Here is a 25629-nt window from a genome sequence, read left to right as displayed (position 1 = left end):
TTTCTACCTGGAGTTCCTACATAACCCTGGGTCCCTCTCCTACCTTAAGCTTTTCATTGCAAAAAATATAATTTCTCCCAAGTGATTATTCAGGATAATTTAAATTTGTAATACATAATTGGCCTCATCATCTTACTTAGATTTAGTTTTCCTTTGGTTCCACTGCCACCCTCACACAATTCCCAAATCCAGTCTTTCTCGTTTTCCTCTCCCTTCTAACTTGCTTCTCTCCCACTTCTTTTTTCTTTTTAACATTTCCTATCTCTTTTTACTCTACAAGGCTAGACCTGGAGCCTCAGGGAAACTCCCAGCTTCAGGGGAATAAAAGAGCTGGTATCTGCTCGTGTGTGATCCCGCCCTTGGAGTCCCCGGATTCCACTCAGGAAACACTGACTATTCAGTTACAGGAGTAGCCTGGTTCCCACAGAATCACCCTTTCTGCCTTTCCTGGAGTCCCCTTTACCTCCAGGGTTAACAAAGCCCTGTTGTCTGACTGTCAGAGGAAAGTCTTGTTGAATTCAGATGCATCCAAGTCATATCTGAAGAGTTAATCTGTGATTAGGTTTCAGTTTGGATTAAGGGGAAAAAAAATATGGACTTGGTCTCAAGGGCCTTGGGCAATCAATACAATGTCAACAAACAAGTGGGCTTAGCCTTCTGGTCTACCACGAACTACACCAGCAAGCCCCAATGCATTTTCTGGTGTGTGTGTGTGTGTGTGTACGTGTCTGAGGGAAGATTGTCTGCCTCTTTTGTACTGTTACAATCCAAGAGTCTCCAAGGTCAGTGACAATAGAGGGCTCATTTTAGTTCATGAAAATTAGAATGAGTTCTTCCCTCTTCTACTGGCCAGCCTCTCTTTTATCAAACTATGTATGTGAGAACCGGGCGTTGGTAGGGTGATAGTGTTAGAGGCAGTGGGGTGGGAGCAGGTATAGTTCCAATAAAAACACAGAGAAAAAGGAAGAAGAAACAACAGAGTACATCAAATCAGCCACCCCAACTCCCTAACTCGAGAGGAGGAAGAACAGGCCTGATATTTACATGACTTCAGGTTGTTGAACAACTCAAACAACCTAGACATTTTAAACACACAGTGCTAAGAAAGAACCTCACCAAGGTAAACAGGTTTGCTTACCAGAGTATCATCGCTTCTGGCAACACTCATGTTACTTCTGGACAAGAACGACCTCGATAATCTTTGGCACAGTGATATCAAGCGAACGGATTGCTTTAAAAAAAAAAAAAAAAAGGATAAGTAAAGGCAGGGGGAGGGGAACAGAGAGAGCTTATGTAACAACATTCAAATTAGTGCAAATGACAATCTCTGAGATGGCATTCTCTGCTGCCAGGATGTATTCTTCGGGAGCAGGCAACCCCACAAGAAGGTTGGATCCTATTTGCTTAAAGAATAATTCTAAAGGTCTTATAAATTAAGACAACAGGATAGAGAGAGAGTCTCCTTCTGCATTTCATTATTAAACTACAGAAATGGATGCCCTACATCCCTTCTCTCTCAGTGTTTTGTTCTCTACTCTTTGAGGAATGGGATCTTACTGCAGCAAATCCCTTGTATGTCCCCCCTCAGAGAAGCATGGTATGCAAGGATCTTCCCCTGCATCCTTGGTCCCAGGCAAGCTGGTAATGGTAGATAATGTGACTATCAAAACTCATACAGTTGTTGGAAATGGACAGGAAATAGAATTAGTTAATCCCTCCGTATCAAATCATCTTACTTTCCATTTTTTCCGGGCTGCGAACTTCTTGAATTTTTCCATGTTTACTGCTGATGCTTTTCTACTAAGTGCTTGCTGGGTATCTTTAGGCTAAAATGAAAGTCCAAGAATAAAATTTAGAGCTCTGAAATTACAGAAATGTATTACACAACAACTTTTTGAAACCTCTCACTATTTGGGATGCTTGCTTCCACATTCACCTTGCTAGAATAACCAAACAAGTTGAGATAATCTAGGAATCTAGTCAGCAGAGGCTAACTCTTGTAGCTAAGGGTTCGATACAATTAATAAGGGTTTGATACAATCAATAAAAACTGGATCTTGGGGAAAAGTTGAGTTTGGGTCAAGCCGAATTACTCCGTAAGAGAGTTTGGGAATAGCAAGATTCCTGGTGAGATCATGTTATGAGGCATTTGAACTTGGGGGGGAGGATTGTCTGCTTCTTTTGTACTATTGCAATCTAAGAGTCTCCAAGTAATTTAGAACTGGGAGGGACCTCAGAGGTCAGCAAATTCAGCCTGTCTGACAGCAGGATAGAGAGAGAGTGCCTCCTACTGCATGTTTTTTCCAGGAAGCCATGTAGCAGCAATACCTCTGAGAGAAGGAGACAGTCTGCATTGCCTTCTAGGGGAGTCTAGGCAACTGCCCGGAGCTTATACAGGCAAAGAGTTCTCCAGTTGCTCCAAACCTACCTCTGTAATGCAAGTTATTGCACTGCAATTTGCTTATTACTTCCATAATTTTATTCTAATAAATTTTATTCTAATAAGTGCCATATTCTCCCATCCACGGTCCTTTCTGTTCTAGCTGGAGCAACTTCAGTTCTTTCACCCAAATGCCGACAGGTCTCAGGCAGGTAATGCAAAGGTGTAATGGGCCAGGGGGTGGCCACAGGCCCTGGCAGAAAGGCAGCTGTGCCAAGTTTCTGGTGGCCTCATGGAATAAGGGCTCAGTATTGGTAGATGTTCACATTTTTCAAGGGAAGCTAGAAATCCAGATTTGATATGATATTTAAATGCTGGAAATTAATTCACAAAATTAGAAAAATATATCATTTGGGCCAACATCCCACAGGTCAAACCAAATTGACTATTGAGTAGACTTGACCTTCAGCTCCCTGTTTACAATCCTGCATTATGACAGCTTCCTCCTCTCTACCTTCATTATCATTAGCATATTCTCATCTGTCAGTTATCTTAATATGGCACCAATAACAAACACAATACTCAAGATGTGACCTGTGGTTAGAAACCACAGTAATTAGTAATACCCTAGAACAAATGAATTCCAGGATGCCTTGTAACACTCAAACCAATATGCAACTTACCTTGATCCAGGGATGCTGTAAACTATCTTGAATTGTCATTCTCTTCCTTTGTGGGGAGAGGGGAAAGAGAAAAAAAATTGTTGTGACCATAGAAGCAAACACTAAGGTTGTTTCCATGCTGGCTGGGGCTACCAAGCAGATGCTCTAGAAAATGCAGTTTGAGGCCTGCTTCATGGAAGAGTGCCGAAAACAATGTCAGCTTTTATGTGATTATTTCCCTGTGCCTGCAGGACTGGCTAAGCAGGTACAAAGGACCCTGCCTGCATTTTCTGAGGTGTTCCACATGGCATGCTTCCCTTTGCCAGGTGCAAACAACCAGGGTCTCATAAACATGGCCATGTGCACAGGACAGGTGATAACTCTCGTCTAGCTGAGGCCACAGCTGAGCACTGTTCAGGAATAAGGGACACTCACTTTGGATCCTTGACAAGCAGTCTTCTTATGAAATCTTTGGCTAGGGCACTGGTATTACTGAAGTATTCTTCCTCAAATTCGTAGTTGACAGCAGATACATTTGCTAACGTTTCTTGCTTAGTATCTCCGAGAAACGGGGAGGCCCCACTTAGCCTGTTAATAAAGTGAAACACAGAACATGAACAATTACTTCTTGTGTTGTCATTTTGTTCCCATCATATCTCATAGGGGGAGTGAAGAAAAGACTATAATCTGGTGTTTGGGCAATCGTTGTAGAATTCAATTTTATTTTATAGGGCATTTAGTTGTCATGCATAAAAGCTTGAGCTTAATGTAAAGAATGCATTTAAAAAGTTAATTTGGAATAGAATCTAGTAGTTAAAAAAAAACCCTTTCCTATTTTTTCAGTGATGGACAGACACGCTTTCTCCCAGTGATTATGCTGCAGTTTCTGATGACTCGTTTTTAATTAGAAGAAAATGTTTAATTAGTATAAACTAAACGTGTTCTGGGGGTGTGAAATGAATATGTTTATATGAAAAGCTGAAGAGATGAACATGACACACAGAATGGTTAGTGAAACATATGGTCTCAAAGAAAGAGGGAAAGAATATGAGTTGGAGATTTTGATACTTACAGAATATAGGTTATTACCCCGATACTCCTAGACACAAAACAGAAATAAAACAAATGTCAGAATAAAAAAATAAATCAGAAAGATGACAACATAAATGGCACGCTGCTTACCACATATCTGCCTCCAGACCAAGAGGTTCATAGTTGACGATTTCAGGAGCTAAGAGGAAGAAATAAATGCACATTTAATTTTCGAAGGAAGCAAATCAACAGATACTATCTTTATGTATAAACCAGAAACATGTACCAGGGAAAAGATGCCACAGCAGGGGATATTTTACCAGCATAATATTTACTAGAAATAAATGACCACAGGAGCAAAGAAACTTACCAACAAACTCTGGCGTCCCAAATATGTTTTTGAATTCATTTCTAAAGTCAATTTTATGGGCCAACCCAAAGTCAATGATCTTGATCCGAGGTTTGGGGACATTTCTATCCAAAAGCATTATGTTTTCGGGCTTAAAAAAAGAGAGACATAGGATAGCAATGTTCATAATAACGTTCTTCATAATAACCAAAAGGTGGAAAAGCCAATGCCCATCAATAGAGGAATGGATAAAATGTGGTGTATACATATAATGGGATATTAGTCAGCCTTAGGAAGTAAATTCTGTCACATGCTACAACATGGATGAACCTTGAAGACATTATGCTAGGTAAAATAAGCCAGACAAAACAGGGCAAATATTGTATGATTCCACTGACATGAAGCACCTGGAATGGGCAAATTCATGGACAGTAAGTAGAATGGTGGCTGCCAGTCGCTGGGGGGGTCGACGTGGGGAGGGATAGGGAGTTCGTGCTTAACAGACATGTAGTTTTAATGTGGAAAGATCAGTAAGTTCTAGAAACGGATGGTGGTGATTGTTTCACAACAATGTGAATATACTTAGTTCCACTGAACTGCATACTTAAAAATGGTTAGAATGGTAAATTTTATGTTATGTTTAGTTCACCACAATAAAAAAACACCAAAACATAGCAGCTATGATACGTTATGCTGAGGACAAGGTGGCGGAATAGTTCTTCCTCCTCCCTACACAAGATAGGCAGAAAAGGGTACTTGCAAGAGAACACGAGGAAAAATAAATGTCTTGGTTTAGGTTCTACAGGGAACAGACCCGTGACAAGGATTCGGGTGCAAGTGGCTTATGTGGGAGGGGACACCAGGGAACACTTGGTAGACAGGAAACGGAAGGAAGGAAGCTGATAAAAGGTGTCTCATCCAGGTGGAGTGACTAGAGCATAATCCCTTTGGGAAACGTGGGGGAGAAAGAGAAATACTCAGAGTTTTCCAACTAAAGCAGGAGGGAATTAGGGTGTTTATCCACCATCTCCCTGTCCTCCATTGCTAAGTGCTGCTTCTGTGGGCATTTACTTTTTGGCATTTCCAAAAACCAGATGTCAGGCAGAAAGCTGCAGTTGCTTGCAGCAGCAGTCTTTGGGGTATGTATTTTTGAGTGTTGGGGGGATCTGGATGGGGTCTTAACAGCTCTGCTATAGTAAGTATGGAGAAACTCCTACCTCTTCTGAAGTCTTATTCTAGCTGCAATGACCTGAATTGTTCACTTGACAATCGATCACAGGTTGCTTTGTGACAATCTTTTCACTGCCTTGGATTATATCTTGAATCTTAACTTCCTGTTGCTCATGGGTGTCTTCCCTTCCCAAAGAGACCATAACTTCTCTGACATACCTTTTTAGCTCCCATAATGCCTTGCCCCCAGCCAGGCATGACCCCACTTAGCTAGTCTCAGAGTTTGGCTTGATTGATTGTTGCTGACAGATAAGCCTTTGCATCAAGAGGGAGAGTAGAGATCAAGGCACCTTCTATCTTGCATGCCCTGAGGCCACAGAGGGATGGAAACCTGGGCAGCTAGAGGTCATCCAGGCTGAAGATGTACCATTACCCGTAGCAGCTCCCTTGCTTAAAGACCTGGCTGATAAGACCCCTTAATTCTTCCCCAGGGATTCTTGAATGTAATCGTTAATCTTTTTTTTTTTTTTGTAATCGTTAATCTTAAACCTCCATCCCACAAAAGGTTAGGAATCCCCGCAGAAGGCATGCATTATACACCTGCTGATATATATTGATAACTCCCTTTGTTAAACCCATACAGGAAAAATACACGTCTCTTTCAAATGCCTCAATTTTTCTTGGCAAACAACCGATGCTATGGTTTCTATAAGCATTTATCTGGCTAACACTGAGCAATGTACCTTAAGATCAAAGTGGGCAATCTGAAGGGAGTGCAGGTAGTAAACACCATTAAGAATTTGTTTGAGAAATTCAGTTGCTTCCTCTTCAGTCAAAGATTCCTTTTCAGCTAAGAAGTCAAACAGCTCGCCACCTGCAACGCTGAAAACCAAGAAGCAGAGGTTATTGATGACAATCCTGTTTCATACTGATTTGTTCTTTCATAGGCTATCGACACACTCAAATTTCAGGCAAGAGAATGGTATAAGGACATGCTGAAACCCATAAGCATGGAATCAGAATTCTCAGTGCTTCTCATTACTGGATGGAAAATCTGCATTCAAATATATTTGTGCTTGAAAGCACGTGGGTACCACTTTCCTTGCTATGTTCACAAATGAGTGAAGGGAGCAGCGACATGAAGGGAAAAAAAAAAATCAATGTATCCTTAAAATGTTTTAATTAAGCATGTTTAGAGGTGAAATCTTAACTCACTGACTAACAAGCAAAACTACAAGTTAATGTTGTACGAAATTTATAGAATATATCTTCCTAGCTCAATCAGAGGGTACCTGGAAAGTTCATAATCTCTGTTAATCAATTTTTTAAACCCAAAAGCATGATATATAGCCTGACAAGAATTTTTTTCTTTTGTATTCATTTATATGCAAATCCCTATATATTTATAAAAATCACCTTTAGTAATAATGCATTTAACAAATACCTTAACTAATAAGAATAAACTTACACAAAATGGAAATACACGTGGTTGTTGGGGGATTTATGTAATCAATCTCCCTGGCCAGACTGTAGGTCCCTGAAAGGCAGAGGTCAGCCCCTAGCTGTTGGCCGCCAGCTGTCACCCACCTCCTAACACAGTGCCAGCCACACAGCAAGAGCTCAAAACTTTTTTTATCAAGTGGATAAATGAACACCCCCCCCTAAAAAAATCCACGGTAGTGATTAATGGCAAATAACAGGGAACTTTTAATAAGAGTTTTTATAAGTTAATGTTTATTATTCAACCATACATTTCTAACATAATAATTAACTGCAATTATACATGTAACTGCTGTGTTCATGATCTTTCCTTTGGCAATACAGCTCCATAAACATTATACCTACCACATCTATGTCCAGAGTAAGAAAACTGGTGCTCATGAAATTAAACAATGACAGAAAAGTTATTTTCTTAAAGTTTCAGATTCCAACCCTTCACCCTCCAAGGTGGTTTCTTAGCTTGGCCCAGGCCGCACTTCCAAACTGCTGCTTGTGACTTTCTAAGAGTGGGGAATCAGGAAATGCAGCATTTTAAACAAGCATCCCAGGTGATTCTTCGCACACTAAAAATTGAGGACCCTTTTTTAAAGTCTTAATTAATTACATGCTCCTGCGGCAAAACTCTCCTCTGATATTTAACTTCAGGATGTTTATTCATAGCGCGAGGTGACCCCTCCAACCCTGGGACCCAAGCAGAAGGCTCAGGCAGATCTGCGATGTGCAACAGAGCCTGAGCCAGGGGGAAGGCCAGGAGCCCCACTGGGTGGCAGAGGTACTTGGTGACACACCCCGGGTAGTGGCCTGCCTGCCTGCACCCTCCCAGCCTTGCTGCTCTCTCCTTTCCACAGCACATAGGCTCCACATGGGCTCCCCCCTCAACTGTGTGAAGCCCTCTGCTTCTCATTTTTCGGTCTTCTTATTCCTCTTAAAACCAACAGGGAGAGGGAATCCTTTAGCTGTGGGGAACAAAAAGGAGGAAAATGGGAAATTGTCAACCGACCAATCCTGAGAAAGATGCTCCCATCATCTGTTTACTTCTTTGCTCTCTGGTGTTGGCGACCATCACTTAGGATGACAGCAGCATCATGGGCTGCACAGGGGGTGTGGCCCACAGTTGGCACATCTGGCTCAAATCTTAATTCTGCAGCCGGGAGAATTCTCTTCTCTCTGAGCCTCAATTTCTCATCAAACAGGAATAATCGACCTATTAGTTTCAGGGTTTTGAGGATTAAAGGTAATATATATACATAAAGCAAATGGCAGGCAGGTGTGGCATAGACTGAGGCCAAGTAAACGGAACAGATGCTATGGTAAAGGAAGGAAACCGCCTTTCCAGTACAATGCCATGCCACCTCCACCCAGGCAGGCTCCCACATGAAAGTCCCCATCCTGCCTTGCTTCTCACTTCTCCCCACTCAAATCCATTGGTGTGGCCTAACGGCGGCACTCCTCAAATGGCGGTGGGCTTCTCCTGTGGTGCCAGCCCCAGCCTCTCCTCTCTCTGCCCTCCTCCAGAGGCTTCCCCACTCCCTTACTCAGACTGCTGGGTGCCTGACAAAGAGAAACAGCTGGGGTTTGGCTGCCCTATGGGGTGGGGGGAGGGTGAATTTTATGGCACCCAAACAGGTTGGGGTTGTGTGGAGGCCCAAGTCCTTCTAAGGAACCCCATCACTGCCCCAGGCTAGGTCTTTGCTCCTCTTCTTTCCCTTCCTCACGTCAACCTAAGCTTCCTTCATGCCAATTAAGAGTAGCCTATTTCATTCTCCTGAGGGCCCCAGGCTCTGTGTGACAGGATGGCAGAGGGTGAGGAGAACCTGGTTCAAATCCTGCGCAGTTACCCAACCTCACCACACCTGGGACGCTTCCTCTGTAAATAAGAGACAATTGCACCCCATAGAGTTGTTCTGAGCTTCCAGGATGCATAGCGTTCCTTGGCGTTCAACAAATGCTGCTTTCTTCACATTTGGCTTCAAACCAGAAGTCCCCCCTTAGCCCCAGTGATGTGCTGGGGTTGGGGTGGGTGGGGCAAAACTATTCCTGAGGTGTCATATTCCCACCATCGTCATTTCAAGCCACCCACATGAGTTGGGAAGTGATGTACACAAACAGCTCTGTGACCCAGCGAGCCAGCTACTTGACGCACTGAGGCATTCTGTAATTTCCAAAACTGGCGTAACAACATCTCATGCCACGTGCTCTTCTGTGCTGCGATCTTACATTTGTGGCTCTACCCCCTTGAATCCGGAAAGGCCCCGTGACCACTTGGACCATTAAGACATGTCAGAGTGACACTGTGCCTACAGCAGTGGGTCTTCATGGACCTGGGGCTTTTGAAGCCCTCATGTAAGACGTGCGATGATCCCCAAACCATCATGCAGTGCAGAGGAGTCCCTGAGGATGAGCTGTTGTGTACAGAGGGGAAGAGGCTGAGAAGCATTGAGCAAGGAAGGGATCTTGTAAGTGGACCCTCTAGCCCAGCCAAGGCTGCAGAGGTCAGACCGTCCACCTGAGTCCTTCCAGAATTGTGACCCAAAATCGTGTGCAAAATAGAATGGCCATTTGGAGCGGATGCGGTGGACACCTGGAGCCCTGTCCATGTTCTCCTGGGACGAAGGACCTGCTGTCCCCCCTGCTGAGGTGGAGTCAGTACAGCCCTCCGCCCTCAGCCTTCTAGGCCTTGCCTCTGCTGCAGAACTGCTGCCCAAAGTCATGTCCTTTCCAGGAAGCCCACACCCAATAGCTGCTCGGTGTGAGAACAACAAACTTAAATGGCTAGATATGAAATATTTCAGGCTTTGTGGGCCATACAGCTTCTGTCACAACTACTCAGCTCTCCCCAAGCAAAGTGAAAGCCGCCTTAGACAATATATAATTGAATGGGTATGGCTATGTTCCAATAAAACTTTATTTATAAAAACAGGTGGCAACCTGGATTTGGCCCACAACCTACAGTTTGCCCACCCTTGATATAAAGGACAGATCACCTCAGCCCAAGCTAAGGCCACTCTCAGGGGCCATTCTGGCTCCGGAGCTGTGTGTTGGGCCAGCTGGCATTGGTGCTGAGCTGCAAAGCAGCATGACTTCTTCTGCCCACTCCTGCTCCTTCTCCTCCTTCCCACGTCTTGATCCTAAGGGTACTTCTTAAGAAACATCCCACATGCTGTTGTCTGTATTAGAGTCTGCTTCCCAGGGAACCTGCCCTGCACCCCACTAAACTTGGGGGTAGTTTGTTACACAGCGATAGAAGACTGGAACATTCACCATCCTGAACTGGGTCTGTTTATGACGCCCAGGCAACAGAAATCAGGTTTGCCTTTCTCTGGGTCTGGTTACCTCATGCCCTACTCAGTCTTCTTGTGCTGAGCAACTCAATGCCAACAGTGCTACTGGACCACAGAAATGAGAACCAGGAACCACCCGTGAGCCCCCGTGAGGGACCAGCCTGCAAAGTGGCAGTGCCTGGCAGACTGAGAGAAAGGAGACACAGGTCATCTCTAGTTTTCTCCATCTACCCTGTTGACAGGTCCTGTTCAAATCTCATGCTGTTCACAATGAGGGCCACACTGTCACTTGCCCATGAAGCCAAATCATTCAGCTAGACATTAGTGGGGTTAGGAGAGCCCCTATGTCACTGGGCCTCAACCCATCACTGGTTTCCTGCTGCCCTGAGGCCCTACATACATACTCATCCTCCTTCACACCAACACAGGAAGGCAGATGCTTTAGCCATGAACCTTTACTTATAAAGACCTTTAGCTATTAATCAAAGTAACTAAAAGTAATTTCAGCCAACGTTTGGGAGCATAAGTATCATTTGATAATTCAGCTCCCAAATCTCAGAAGGTAGAAAGCGACCTGAAGATTTTTTTTCTCATAGGCACTTTCACATACATGCTTAGAATCACAACTCCAGTGCTTACAGTGTTGTGGCCGAAAAGCAGAATAATGTCAACAAGATCAGTCAAACCTTGGCACTTTCATTCTTTGTTCCAAATTTTACATTTTATTTAAGAGAAGGAAGATTGATGGAGAGAGAGAGAGATGAGTAACCTGTGCAGTAAATTTAGAAAGCAAGTCTAACCTCTTTTATTAGTTCTTTTAGTCAGTGTTTTAAATTATAGCATTATCATGGAAATTGTGTGAAATGAATGCTAATAAGCACTGGCTATTTGCACCAAGAGAGCTGGAAAACATAAAGGTTCCCTTTCTTCCCATGCCTTTCACTCCCACCACAGCCTCCTCTAAAAGCTAGCTGTAACAGAATGTAATTAGAACATATATAGCTTTAAAAAAACAAAATGGGCCTTCAGAGTGACATAAGAGAAATTATCACAGGATTCCAATTTCTAAATTAAAACACTATTCAGGGTCCCTGACTCTTGCTAGGAATTGTATAAGACATAATAGGACTTGATTCTGGACAAAGTCTGCTTATAACCTAAATTGCAGGAGATTCTTGGCTACAAGCTAACTATACTTGATGAGCCATTTCAAGGCAAACATTATGATTCTGCAGTGTTGGGCTGGATTTCCCCATTTGGTGTCACAGAGCAAGTAGGTGTGGTTGGTGAATTGGGGGCCATTGGCACAATTCAGGAAGCATGGCAGACTCAAGACACGTAGACCATTTTACATGGCAGTTCAGGGCTCCAGGTCAAGTGTTCCAGCAAGCAGGGTAGAAACTGCCTCAGAAGTCACACAGCATAAAAAGTGAGTCACAAGCCCCTCCAGATTCAAGAGGAGGGGATTTGGAATACATCCCTTAATGGAGGAATTTCCAGGGTCTAGACAAACATGTAGGGCAGGAAATGATGTTGCAGCCATCTTTGGAAAATATGTCACACTGCTTATGACAGATGAACTGAAATTCTCAATCTTATTTCATCCTAAATGTATATTTCATAAGCGTTAGGTACAGGTCATTGTATTAGTTTGCTACAGCTGCACTAACAAATTGGATGGCTTCAGATAACAGAAATTTATTGTCCCAGTTCTGGAGGCTAGAAGTCTGAAATCAAGGTGTCAGCAGGGCCATGTTCCCTCTGAAACCTGAAGGGAAACTTCCTTGCTTCTTCCTACCGTGTTTCCCCGGAAATAAGACCTAGCCAGACCATTAGCTCTAATGCGTCTTTTGGAGCAAAAATTAATATAAGACCCTGGTGTCTTATGTTATATAAACATATATTATGTAATATATATTATGTTATATATTACATAAGACCGAGTCTTATATTAAAATATGACCTGGTATTATATTATATTATATTATATTATATTATATTATATTATATTATATTATATTATATCTGGTCTTATAGTAAAATAAGACCAGGTCTTATATTAATTTTTGCTCCAAAAGACGCATTAGAGCTGATTGTCCAGCTAGGTCTTATTTTTGGGGAAACAGGGTAGCTTTTGGCAGTTTGCCAGCAACCTTTGGCATTTCTTGGATGTAGATGTATCATTCCAATCCTCTGCCTTTACATGTCCTTCTCCTGGTGTTTCTTCATATCGTCTTGCCTTTGTGTGTGTCTGTGTCTGTGTCAATTTCCCCTTTTTATAAGGACACCGGTGAGACTGGATTAGGACCCACCCCAGTGGTCTCATTTTAAACTGATTATATCTTCTGCTAAGACCTTCTTTTCAAATAAAGTCACATTTCTGAGGTACTGGGGGTTAGGACTTCAACCTATCTTTTTTGGAGAGGACACAGTAACAGGTAGTAAGTAACTGCTCAAGGCTGCAAATAAAATGTTACCGGATGGCTAAAGCAACTCAGGAAGAGGAAGCAATGGACAGAGAGGGTATTTAGAATCCACTATTGCTTTTTAGTCTTGCGTTCAGGTTCTATGAAGGAAGGGTTCATTCCTGCACTGTTATAAAAACTCTTAAATTCAAGTCAGAAAAGTGTAGGTGAGAAATGCACATCTGTTCTAGTCCTCAAGTAATTACCTCAACCCTTTGAGATGAGTCCCCGTTTAATCCGAACTGTCTTGGCGGCTGTGATGTGAATGTGTGAGGGGAAGGAAGTACCCACGACTTCTTGGCTTTGCCTCTAAATAACCCAAACTGGAAAGTCAGTGCTCCACTGTCCTCACTATGTGTGGGTTGTTCTTTCTTGTTAATTTTGGAAAGGTTCCTAAAACGTTTTCACATTCTCACCTCTCACACTCTAATTTAAATTCCTTGGGTAACTGAGGACTTGGCAGGATGTAACCTGACGCTGGGGTCCCTGACGGGAAAGTTGGGATGAACCCCCATATCCTCCTTTTCCACATTTGTAAAATAGGTGAGACTAAGGTCCAGAGTAGGTTGGGGGTTTGCTGAACATCATTCTTCGCTTATATACTGTGTTGTCCCCAACTCACACAAATAATATCAAAGGAGTTCCTAACCTTCACACGTTCTTTGAATTCAAAATGCAAGCTGCGTCTGAAAATACATTTTCTGTCTGTTTCCACCTCAAATTCAACTAACAACTTCAAAGGCATTCTGGGGATTCTCATGGAAGAGAATGCCTGGCACTCAAAATCCATGGGGGAAATGATATTTCATTTTACTCAGGGGAGGTTGTGCAAAAAGGCAGGCAGGTGCCTTCTGAAGGTTTCTAGAATGAAACCCTTAAGGGAAGACTATCGCTCAAAGGTTAAAAGGCGTTGGAGGCAGGCATTCTGGGTTTCAGTCTGGGCTCTGTGACTTCAGATAAGTTACTTTCTGAGGCACAGTTTCTTTGTCTATAGAATGAGAATGTTAATACCTACTGAATAAGGATATGATAATAATACCTATAGAATGAGAATATTATTACTACTGGGGGTGGGGTGGGGATAATATGACTTAGGATGAGTGTCTGGCACACAGTAAATATATCCACATTCCATGCCTTAAGTCTTCTTAGCCACAGGTGGGGTGAGAAAAACCCTTGAAGCTATTCTGCTTCTTTTGTCCAGATGCTAGCTAATAGTGAGGGATTCTGATGTGGCCGTCTTGCTAACAATGGAACGAGGCCACACACGCCTTTGATTAAGTAGTATGGTTTTCCTGAAATCGGTGGACATTCCCGAGGCCAAAAATCTGGGGAAGAGGTAGGTACCTAGCCATGAAATAGGTCAGCTAGAGGGTGGGCCTTGGCTCTGTGGGAGAGAGAACACCTCTCTCTGCGTCTTTCTTTGGGTCTGGACTTAGAGGAACCCAGATGTGCTTGAGAGCAACAGGAGGGCTGGGAGAAAGGGCACACACCCTAGGGGGAAGGCAGGCTGGGGCTGAGCAGGAGGAAGTGCAGGCCACCCCAACCCAACACCAACCTTTTCACGGGACTCTAGCTCCCTCCTGTTAAATAACGATGCATTTAACGTGTTTCTGTAGCGTCCCAATTGTATAACAGGAAATTAAAGACAAAGTGGTTTCTTGCTGAGACAAGTGTTAAGAGAACACAGAGGCCTATGTGGAAGTGATAGAGGTGACTAGAGAGTCCCCAAGGAAAGTTCAATCTCATAGGCCAAAGTGACCAGCACACCCAGATACCTCTTCCGCCTCCCCCCATGGTCAACCTGGATGACTTACCCAGAGTGATGGCACACTCCCTTATGGAAGCCGTTCTATTGGGGAGACTTGAACTTTAATTTGGTCTCTTAAAAATGTTACTATTACCCAAGAAATACAAAAATATATTCTCCTTAAGAAAAATGAAAACATCCATACATAAAACTAAAACCCTTGTGTCTATCTCCCCTCCTTGTCAATCGTGGCCCTCTCCCTCCCCACCTCCCCAAAGCACACACTATTGTGAATATGGTGGACAGCCCTCTGGAACATTGTATGGATGTTCTGTGAACCACACAGCACTGATTTATCAACATTTTAAGAACAGAAATGGCATGAGACTATATGCACTTCGCTCTTCAATTTGCTCTCTCACCTCAGCAACGCCTGTTGGTAGAGAGCTCTTCGTCCTCCTTGTCACTGCGCCCTGATGTTCACCAGGATGTCTAGATCAGTGTGTCTAGCCATTCCCCGACTGAAGGGCTTGTCGTGTTTCCAAGTTTTCGCTATCACAAATGATGAGGGAATGATTTTTTTGGTGTACCTGGCTCCTCTGATGGTGTGCGAGTTTTCCTGGTTCATAGGTTATGCTGGTTTTTACATATTTGAGGAATGTGCTGTATCACCACAGCCATGGTATTATAACTTTGGGCCAAACCAATGGATGAAATAAATTAGTCACTGCTGTATCCTACATTTCCATGCTTGGTACTCTTTCACAGGCTTAATGGCCGTTTGTTTTTGAGTGGGTGAAAACCATCTGCTCACACCCTTTGCCCATTTTTCTATTGGACTGTCATAGTTTTTAATTTTAATTGATTGATAGGTGTTCCTTATATCCTCTCCATACTAAGCCTTGATCTCTTATGTATTCCAAATGTTTTCTCCCAATCTGTCATTTGCCTGTTTACTTTGCTTAAAGGGATGTTTTGTTAAACAGACTTTCTAAACTTAGATACAGTCAAATTTACCAACGTTTCTAGAAATCAAGGCTTTCTAAACCAAATGTGAGGACAATGAAGTAGCAGGTGGATTTCAGCAGCTCTGTGATCCAAGCAAGGTGCTTAGTCTTTCTGCACTTAGAGATATTAATGATGGCTGCCACTTATAGATATTAATGATGGAGCCCAGACAGGCAAATGGAATTTTAAGGGCTGTTTTTCCCAGCACTACTGTTCCTCCCCACAGCCCTGCGTGTCTCTAGATTGGGAGACACCTGAGGGCAGCATTACATACTGTTGATCCCCTGAACCTATTGCAGAACTGGTTACAGGCATCTCTTCCCAACTCCACCTTTAGTTGTATCACATCAGAACTGGAAATTGGCCATGGTGGGACTCGTATCATAGAAATAGGCAAACATTACAAATCAGGCTTTTCTCATCTGGAGAGCCAGCTGTCACACATTTACCAGCAAACTACTGACTACAGTGTCCTAGGCCCACCATCTGCCTTCATTACCTTCAGCTGGGGTCTGCTGTTCCTACCCATGGACAAGAATGGTTAGAAAATTCCTTCTTGTGCAGACCTGAAATCTAGGGGTGGTGACATAGGTCTTCAGTCTGCCTTCTAGAACCGAGGTCAACAAACATTTCCCCGTAAGATCTGTGGGTCTCCATGCAGTCTCTGTTGCAACTATTGGACTCTGCTACATATACTTGCTTTTCCCTTCAGCCATTTAAAAATGTAGAACCATTTTTTTCCCTTGAGGGCTATACATAAACAGGTGGCAGGCTCTGGCTCACCGGCTATAATTTGCTGAGCCCTGCTCCTGAACAGCATGGGCCACAGAATACAAGCCACACCGTGAACTTCCCTTTTCTGAAGATGGTTCTCACATACCTCTGGGTCTTTTCTCCTCAAGCCTAGGGTTCTGCCAAGGTTGCTCTTAAAGTCAATTCCAAATACAGGTGAAGTGACTTAGGAATGTTTCTAGAATCTCCTTCACTGGGCCACTGTAGCTGTGGTGGGCATTGATACTACAGGTCCAGTTAAAGCAAGAAAAGGGCCAGAAACCTGGACTGATGTCAGTCAGGTACTCTGGCCAACTCAGGAGTATCACAGGATTTAGAAGCAGCAGAGCACAGGGGACCTATATGCATGTTAGCTATGTGGTCCAGGGCCCTAGGCAGTGGTCGAACTGATGCAACGGGACAGAGATGAGCTGGCACAGCGGAGCCCTGCCCACATGGTAGATTCATGATCAAAACAAATGACTGTTGCCATTTTAAGTCACTAAGCTTTGGAGTGGTTTGTTACACAGCAAAAGTTACCCAGGACGGGCCTCAGAACCCTATCTCCTCGGGCTTTTGTAAGGATTAAATGACGTGACATCTGTATGATGAGCTTAATGCTTGGCACATAAAAAGTCCTCAATAAATGGCAATTATTATTCAGGAAAAAATATAGCTGCTTGATTCCGTTTCAGAAGCAGGGAAATGTTGTACCTCCTTAGCTTAGAGGGTTTGGCCCTCAGGCTGAGCTTTCTAAAGAGGATATGTTTTTTGTGGCTCCTTCATTAAACTAGATGAAATGAAAAGCATTTAGCACAGAGGATGGCACATAGAACTTGCTCAGGGATCGTCAAAAATCTTTCTGCTTTGATGCCCAGAAACTTTCACAAAAGCTCTAACTCGTGTTACACCTTCACTCCCAACCCACCCTCAGCCCACCGTGTAATCACTCCACCTGGGATTACAACTCTGCACTCTGATCCTTGCACTCTCCAAGAATCACCAATGTTATTTCAGTGCCTTTGTATCCAGGGGGAGAGGGGACCTCCACGATTCAAGGGGGACAGACTGTAACTGGCAAGGAAATTGAATAAGGGAACAGTTGGTCTACATGCTTCAGGATGTATGCTTTGCGCATGAGGGACCAAATCTGTTAGCTCTGCCAGCTGTGACAAGAAAAGGAAGATTCCAGTCTTATAAAGAGACCCACATTTGGGAAAAATTTGGGATCTCCAAAAGGTCTCTTGTTTCAAAAATCTGGTCTTCTCGGAGGACTGACTTTATAAAGGACCGAATAATCTGTGAAGCTGGATTATAGTATGGCTTCTGTGGAAAAAATGAAGATTTTAAAGCAATCACTTTTCATTCAGAATGAAAGAGCAGAATCATGACTTCCTTTTAGTATCCCAGATGGAAACAGAATGCTAGATTAGTAAACAGAAAATGTATCATGATTTGTCAATACCAGCAGGCACAGCACAACATGGGACCAGACTATATTACTCAGCTGTTACAAAGGTGGCAGGAGTTGTGGACAAAGCATAATAAGCGACTGTGCTCCGGTCCGAGTGGTCCCCTGATATGATTATCTGACCCCCTCACTGAAATGACTGCATGCTCAAATTCAAGGCCAAATGATGGAGCTGCAGATTTTCAAACAAGAGGCTGCAGTTCTCAGCTAGACATCGTACAAAAAACAAACAAACAAACAAAAAAACCCTTTTTTTCTAATTGAAGAAGCTTTATGTGGAATATAATGAGGCATTTATGAAACAAGTCAACAAACCAAAACCAGATTCGTTTCTCTTCCTCTTTCAGGGAACAGAATCTACTTGCCTTCTACCCACTGACTAGACCAAAATGACTGCAACTTTTGAAAATATGCTATTAATTCAGAGATGTGGTTTGTTAGAGCCAGCTCTCTGGAGAAGAAAACCTTGATTGGTTGTTTTCTGGGTGATCAAGGCCTGCTCAGGCAGTGGGTGACATGTCACGCCTACAGGATGTCTCACGTAGGTGGTCATCACACCTGCAGTGGATCGTGTGAGCCACAGCCCTCCCGCCCCCAACATGAGCACTTGCTCATTTTCTGATTCTGCACTTGCATTTTTGTTTCCATATCAGGGAGAGAGAGAGGGGACATGGGAAAGAGAAATGGATGGCAGAGGTAACATAAAAATATTCCAAACAGATACGAATCAGTTTAAAGCTTCCAGAAACCTCCCAGACACAAACACAATGGACGCCATCAATTCAGGAAGGGAAATAGAAACGTGTAAGACAGCAAGAATAGAAACCTTTGTAGAGCAGTGGCTCAATGTGCTTCCCAAATGAGTCCATGAGATGAAAGGATGCCCTTGGAAAGAGGAGACTGTGTGTGAGACGGGCTGTGTTGGCAGCCCAGCACGAATGTTTGGAGAACCTTAGAGTGATGAGAAGCCCTGGATCTGGGGCCACCCAGGCTTTGGTTATAATGGGGATGGTGGGGAAAAGGAAAGGGAGAGTAGAGAGACAAAGTCAAAGTAACCACTCCAGAGGAATTTTAAACTAATTCAGATGAGAAAAAGCAGATTCTAGTGTGGCAGAAAGAAAACCCAGGGTCAGAGTAGGTCCTTAGCGACCAGGGCTAGGGATGCAGGGTGGATTTAAAACCTGAAGCATGAGGTGGGGGTCCCCCATCAGTCAGCACCCAGAGGGTTGCAGATAGTCTTGGGCTCCACATTTTAAGAAAGATGCAGAGTCTGAAGAATATTCAGGAAATACCATCCCAACTATGAGGGTGATACACACAAGACCAATTGTAAAGACTATCCTCCCTGGAAAGTTTTGGGATGTCAGGAGATGCAGGAATGCTGGGTGCTAGTGGCCCCAGGAATGGAGGAATCCTTGGCTGAATTGGTTCATGCAGGAAGCCCACTAGAAAGACCACATATGGCCTTCTGGGCATGGCACCCTAGAGTTCAATGGCTGAGCTTGCCTGCCGAGTTACCACAAATGCGGTACAGGTGTGCAGAGGTACAGGCGTTCCAGCCCTCAGGTGTCTGGATGGAGCGCAGAGGTGCCTTGTTGGACCTTAAGGGTAGTCATCTCCAGCCACGAATAGTCTCATCCGTTTACTCCAGTGCTCCAAATGAGATGTGCAATGTGCACTGGATGATGTGACACAGGGGTTGAGGTGCTGCAATGTGTGGCGGAGGGTACGTGGTAGCGAAGGAGCTGAGAGATAAACTTCCTCAGCCCATGCAGATTTCTTGAACGAAAGAAGGTCCTCACGTAAATGAAAAATAAGAAACCAAACAGCAAGACTGACCACAGCTTAAGCCAACCCTCTTTTTACTTTAATGGCTTCAGTCCAAGCTTTGGAAACCCACAGAAATAATTAGGCCAATCAAAAGTGGGGCAAACGGAAAAGCCGGGGCAGCCAGACATCTCTTCAGCCTGGGTCATTATAACTGGTGCTAGAACAAAGGCCGTGGGAAGTAAACCAAGCTGGGACAGCCAAAGATGCAGGTTTATTCCAAAATCAATCTGTCTCGTCTAGTTGAAAACAAGGGAAGGCTATTATCTGGGGACACACAGGGACCCACCCCTCCCACTGCTGACAGCGTTTATTCTCTCCGACAGTCCAGTCCAAAGGCTCAAATGAAGGCTGCTGGTTGTTGTTAAGGACCTGGAAATCCCAGATGAAAGACCCCTGGCCCATCAGATAGGGGTGCCAGCCAACCCCTTCTTTAGTCACCCCCCAGATGTGGAAAGCGGCAATTTAAAGGAGGCATAGAGCAGAGTGGTCCTTCCCTTGAGGTTGGTATGGTTTTGAGAAGGAAGAAGGGTTGAAGGAGGAAGAGATGGAGAGATGGAAAAGGTGAGAGTCGATATTGACTCAGCAGGTGGGGAGGCTCTTAGATCACTTCAGTTTCCCCCTTTGGCCACTGGCAGAAGATGGGGAATCAGGAAGAGAAGGGGCATGGAGCTGAGCATCAGGTCCTCTGACCACCTCAGTGAAAGGCAAGGTAGGGGAAGAAACCCTGAAACCCTGCTGTGGTTGATGAGGACTCTGAGAGCAAAGAGTCACCCCCACCTGAGGCCTCTAAGAAAGATGGAGACGAGTCTAGATCTCTTTTTCAACAGCATCGTCAGCCTGGGGTCATGCCAGGCTTTGAGCCGGGTTGGCTCTATGTAGAATGGGCACAGGTGACTTGGTTGTCTGAAGAGCTCACCTTGTTTCTTTCCTTTCTTCTTTTACATAAATGTTTATTGAGCACCTGCCATGTGATGGGCATTATCATACTAGATGCCAGTGACAATCAGCAGCTTTAATTTTAGCCACCCACCTCTGACTCTCATTGGCATCTAGCATCATAATGTCAGGCATATTGTAGGTTCTCAACTCCTGTCCTTCAGAGTCCCATCAATTCTCCTTCTGCCCTACTCTTTTCCCATCCCCCCCTTAAACACATGGCCCCATGTCTCAACCCTTTCTGGCCCATAGTGGAAATGAGCTAAGGTGACAAACTGTTCTGTTTTCAGGAAAGAGGGCTACTTTTGGCAGGTCACAAATGATGCAGAACTTTTGGCTGTGCTTCCTCTTTACATCCCCACCATCTTAACTCTAGAAAGGCCCCTCACTGATGTTCATCAAGATTTCATATCAGTCTCCTTGACTGAATTCAACTTCAACCACTTTTATAGGGCACTCACTGTGTGCTAGTATTAATAGCATCCTCTTCTGGATGCTGGAGCTAGAAAGAAAGTAAAATGCTGGCATTTCCCTGGAAAGCTCACAGTTCATTATGGAAGAAAGATACACAAACATTTAAAATATAGCATGGTAAGTGCTATAATGAACACACTTCCAAGAGGTGACGAAAATACATGTAAGAAAGCAATGAAATCTGTGTGAGCTGGGCTTTGATGGTGAGTAGGAGTTCTCTAGGTACATAAGGTATGGCATGTCATGCAGGGGGTGCAGCCTAAACAATGGGTTAGTTGGGGTGCCTAAGAACACGGCCTGATCTGGTAAAGGAGAGACTCTCTGTGGGTGGAGCTTTGGGGCAGAGATGAAAGGGGTGGAGGGGAAGTGGTTGGAGACAAGGAAGCGGCCGCACGTGGGTTCAAAGATCCTGCACTATTCTATGGAGCGCGGGCTTCTTTCTGTGGGCACGAGGGAGTCATCAGAGATGTTTTCTAAAGCTTTACTAAGATATCACTCATATACCATATAATTGACGTTTTTAAAGTATACAATTCAATGGTTTTTAGTATATTCACAGAGTTGTGCAACGATCACCACAGTCTAATCTTAGAACATTTCATCATCCCCAAAAGAAACCTTGAGCCCATTAATGGCCACTCTCTATTCTCCATCACCACTACCCTGCCTGCCCTAGGTGACCACTAATCTATTTTCTGTCTCTATAGATTTGCCTATTCTGGACATTTCATATAAATCAAATCATATGATACGGGGTCTTTTGAGACTGGCTTCTTGCACTCAGCATAACGTTTTCAGAAACATAGGCACCTTTCCATTATCTCATTTAACCCTTGGGTACAACTGCAGGAGGGTGGTATTGTCCCTAGCCTCCAGATTCCGAAAACTGAGCCCATTCTATCCAGATATAGAGGTGAGGGGTTCTAATTCCCAGACAGTAGCTTCTAGAGGAGGGAACATTTTAGTTTGCATCCTAAAATTCTGCTAAGCATATATAGGACTTAGCCTACAAGGCCCATCGTCTATCTTTTCTAAGCTGTCAACTTTTGCAGGGGACAGGAAGGGTGAGTTAAATAAACAAGACCACCTTGGAGTAGGGAGGACATTCCCATCCTGCCCCACTCACTCTGCTCCTCATCCAGGGCTGGCCAGTCAGTCACCTTGACCTTGACCTCCCAGGGCAGTGCTTCTCATATTCAGGTGGTTCTTGAGCCCCATTTGTCCTCTTCAGTTTCCAAGCAGTGATTCCGTACCTTTTGAAAGCTAACCTGGACTTTGAAGACCTTTCTATTTCTCTCCAGCACAGCTTCTCTGGCAGCCCCGTTGTTCTTGCCCCTCATTTCTTAGCCTTCCCATGATGCTGGAGGAGGCATAGATTGTCCTAGTGTTCCTGTGGAAATGAGGTCCAGGAGGTAGGATGGCCTTGTGGGGGCTCTGGTTATAGCTGCCCATGCATATCTGCCCCCTCAGTATATTTCTTTGAGGGCAAATATGTGCCCTCCTGCAGGTGTACCTCAGGATTAAACAAGAGAATGTAAGGCAGGGGCCCTACAGTGCTCACCCAAAGAATCAAATACGTGCAGCCTCCCTTTCTTCTCCAAGGAAAGCCTTTCTCGTCCTTTATCTACATCCTCTCTCTAAGGCAGTTTGTGGAAGAGCCACACCAAACTGAAGTGCCTTAAAAGAAGTGAACATTTTACCCTATGTTTCTAAAATAGTTCTACATCAACTTTGCCATCAAAATATCGGGGGAAAAGTTACAGACACTCTGTCATCTAGGGAAGACCAGGTCCTTTAGCCCATGTCTCACTTATACCTAATTTCATCACTAGAGCAGCTTTCATGTTGCACTGTAGCCGTGCCCGGGAACCATACAGAGACTGGAAATGAAACTCACATTTCAGAAAAGAACAAGCCAACACTACTGTCCCAGTAGAGCCTGAGGTTCCTCATTTCCATTACAATAACTTTGGCCATATTGAAAACAAGCTATACACATTTAAAAAAAAAATTGGTTAAACCTAAGAAGGTGAGGCAATATTCAGTTACTTGGAAATACAAATTAAGAGAAATAAAGCAATACCAGATTGTTTTGGGGAGTATTTCCATCTGCTTTTTAAACAACATTTTGCAATGACATCAGGCAGAAGGGAGGCTCCAAGGGGCTCAAGAATGGTCAGGAGGGATTGTTAATGACGTGCCCTAAACACTAGCCTAGTAAGGGAACTGCACTCACGACCTGTGGTCTGGTCTCTATTCTGGTGCACCAGCGAGGGGTGAAGTCTCTCCCGCTTCCTGTCTCCACAGCTGACCCCGACCATCATCCCAGAATTCTGGGTGCAGCAGTGCCTAGATGTGGGTGCCATATGAAAGCCAGGCAGGAAGTCTGGGCTGAGCCTGGACCACCAAAATCGTAGCCCTTGGCCTGGGAGGGAGCGGAGCTCTGGGTGTGGAGAGGTAGCCGAGTGGGACATGGAGCCTGTGATTATGACTGGAATGGTCCCTGCCATGCAGACAAGAAACTGGCGCTAGCAAGGAGAGGGAACAGGGCGAGAGGGGAACCGGAATGTCTGAGGGGGTCAGTTGAAGCCACAACTCCACAGAGTTCCCATTGGTGACATCCTCTCCAAGTGCTGGTTAGGGGAGCGGTTGACCAAGACAGGAATAATAATGAGATCTGTGACATGGCTGTGAGTTTCCAAGAGGAAGTGTGAATAGTTCTCAGGGATTTCAACTACCCCCCAAGAGTCATAAGGTAGAGTCTGGGGCCCCTGGGGAGTGGTCTAAGAATAGCCGTGACTCGAACTATAGGAGTCCCCAAGGCTGGCTGGTAGGCAGCAGTGTTACCCCAGTTTACCAAACCTTAACGATTATCGGTCTTTCTTGGAGATAAGCAAGATTCCAAATACCGTTTATCTATAACTCAAGTATATAGCATAGAGAACATCAAGCCAGATATTAAAATTATGAATATGTGATAAACACTACAGATCTATGAGCTCAGATGCTACATGTGGTTTGTTTTTATGATTTCCATTGTCTCACTTTTCTAAAACCATCGGAAATCAAAGAATCCACTTAATGTGACTAAAAATGCCTATTTAATAAACACAATGCAAACACTTTTCAACTGAACTGGCAAGAAGTTAAGAGTGTGGGGGAAGACGTACATACAGGGTTTTATTTCTTGAGCGAATGCCTGGATGGAAAATCACCCTATTTTACGTGATTTAATTCTGTTGTGAAAGGTTGAGACTGTTGCCAAATGCACTTCAGATCTCTGTTCTTTCCTAATCGTAGCTATCTGAGGAGCCAGATGCCAAAAGTGTAACCCAGAACAGTTCTTGAAATTACCTTTGTGAATAAAAACAAAAGTTCAAAAAGTCAAAAAAGCTGGCTCGAGCTCAGAGAAGAGAGGACAAATGTAGCAGGAAAAAAAAAAAAAAGCCATTTAAGAAATCTGAGTGTGCTTTTGTGAGGACCAAGAGAGGAGCAGAGAACGGGGGTGGGAGTCGGGAACCGAAAGGCCTCCGGCATCAGATACACCTCATTTACCAGCATCACTTAGGTCCCTATGACTGAATTTAACTTAGTATAACTCCGCCACTTTTAAGATAGTTTGAAACCATCACTTCAGTCACTGCATTTGCTTCTTGAAAGGCTCTTGCAATTCTGGATTTGCTGACAGTGCAGCAAGAATCATCCACATACATCCACTGTGCTGCTAGACAAGGAAAAAATTTATAATCATATTCTTACTAGTTTGCATCTCGGGTTGGTTATGAAAGAGAGTGATCCTACTTAATGATCCTGCATAAAGTGGTCTAATATTGCACAAATGTTTGACTACAACTCGGCAGTTGTTTGCCATGAACAAACTTGAATTCCAGAAATTATTAACTTAGACAAAGTCAAAAAGAGAACTAAAGAGGGGAGTTGTTCCACAGGTATAGAGTTTCAGTTTTGCAAGATGAAAAAGTTCTGGAGGTCTGCTGCACAACAAGGTACATATAATGAACACTACTGTACTGTACGCTTAAAAATGGTTACGATGGTCAATTTTATGTTGTGGTTTTTTTTTTGTTTTTACCACAATGAAAAATAAATAAAATTTCCTTTTTAAATTAAAGAAATAATAGAATGCATTATTCATTCCACGACCTAATGCCCTGCACTTGGCTACAACCACAGCATATACTTCATTAATTAAATTGAATTTCTGAGAGAGAGAGAGAGAGAGAAGGAGAGAAAGAGAGAGAGAGAGAGAGAAACACATGTGTACTAGCTAAAAATGGTTGATTAAGTATCTGCTTTAAATTCCAAGCAGAACAAATAAAGAGGAAAATGGGAAGAATTAGGTTTGGAGAACCCAAACTGGCTTGATGTCTTTGGAACAATCTACTGTGCCAATACTTACATGGCAATTCTAGGATTTTTACTTTAAATCTTAACAGGGTGACCTTTCAGACAGGTGATTCAAAGCTACTAAGGGGACTATCCTGAAGCAGGTCGAGGTGAGGTGATGTCCGCTCCTGCCTTAAGTCAGACCC

At 43.8% G+C, this 25629-nt stretch overlaps 1 protein-coding gene across 4 annotated transcripts in view; it reads right to left on the bottom strand.

Annotated features, from left to right (window-relative positions):
* Window positions 1-25629, bottom strand: part of DAPK1 (death associated protein kinase 1) — a 163208-nt gene that overhangs the window by 48079 nt on the left and 89500 nt on the right. For all 4 annotated transcript variants that reach the window (XM_019734045.2, XM_019734028.2, XM_019734018.2 and 1 more), the window contains exons 4-11: window positions 6337-6475; window positions 4445-4574; window positions 4225-4273; window positions 4115-4141; window positions 3478-3630; window positions 3064-3109; window positions 1737-1826; window positions 1139-1231 (exon numbers count right to left, since the gene is read on the bottom strand). In XM_019734045.2, the coding sequence (XP_019589604.2) occupies window positions 1139-1231; window positions 1737-1826; window positions 3064-3109; window positions 3478-3630; window positions 4115-4141; window positions 4225-4273; window positions 4445-4574; window positions 6337-6475 (727 nt within the window). The remainder of the gene's footprint in view (window positions 1-1138; window positions 1232-1736; window positions 1827-3063; window positions 3110-3477; window positions 3631-4114; window positions 4142-4224; window positions 4274-4444; window positions 4575-6336; window positions 6476-25629) is intronic.

This window comes from Rhinolophus sinicus, linkage group LG04, assembly GCF_036562045.2.
Source record: "Rhinolophus sinicus isolate RSC01 linkage group LG04, ASM3656204v1, whole genome shotgun sequence".
In the NCBI taxonomy this organism is placed as follows: domain Eukaryota; kingdom Metazoa; phylum Chordata; class Mammalia; order Chiroptera; family Rhinolophidae; genus Rhinolophus; species Rhinolophus sinicus.
This window is presented reverse-complemented; position numbering and strand designations above follow the sequence as displayed.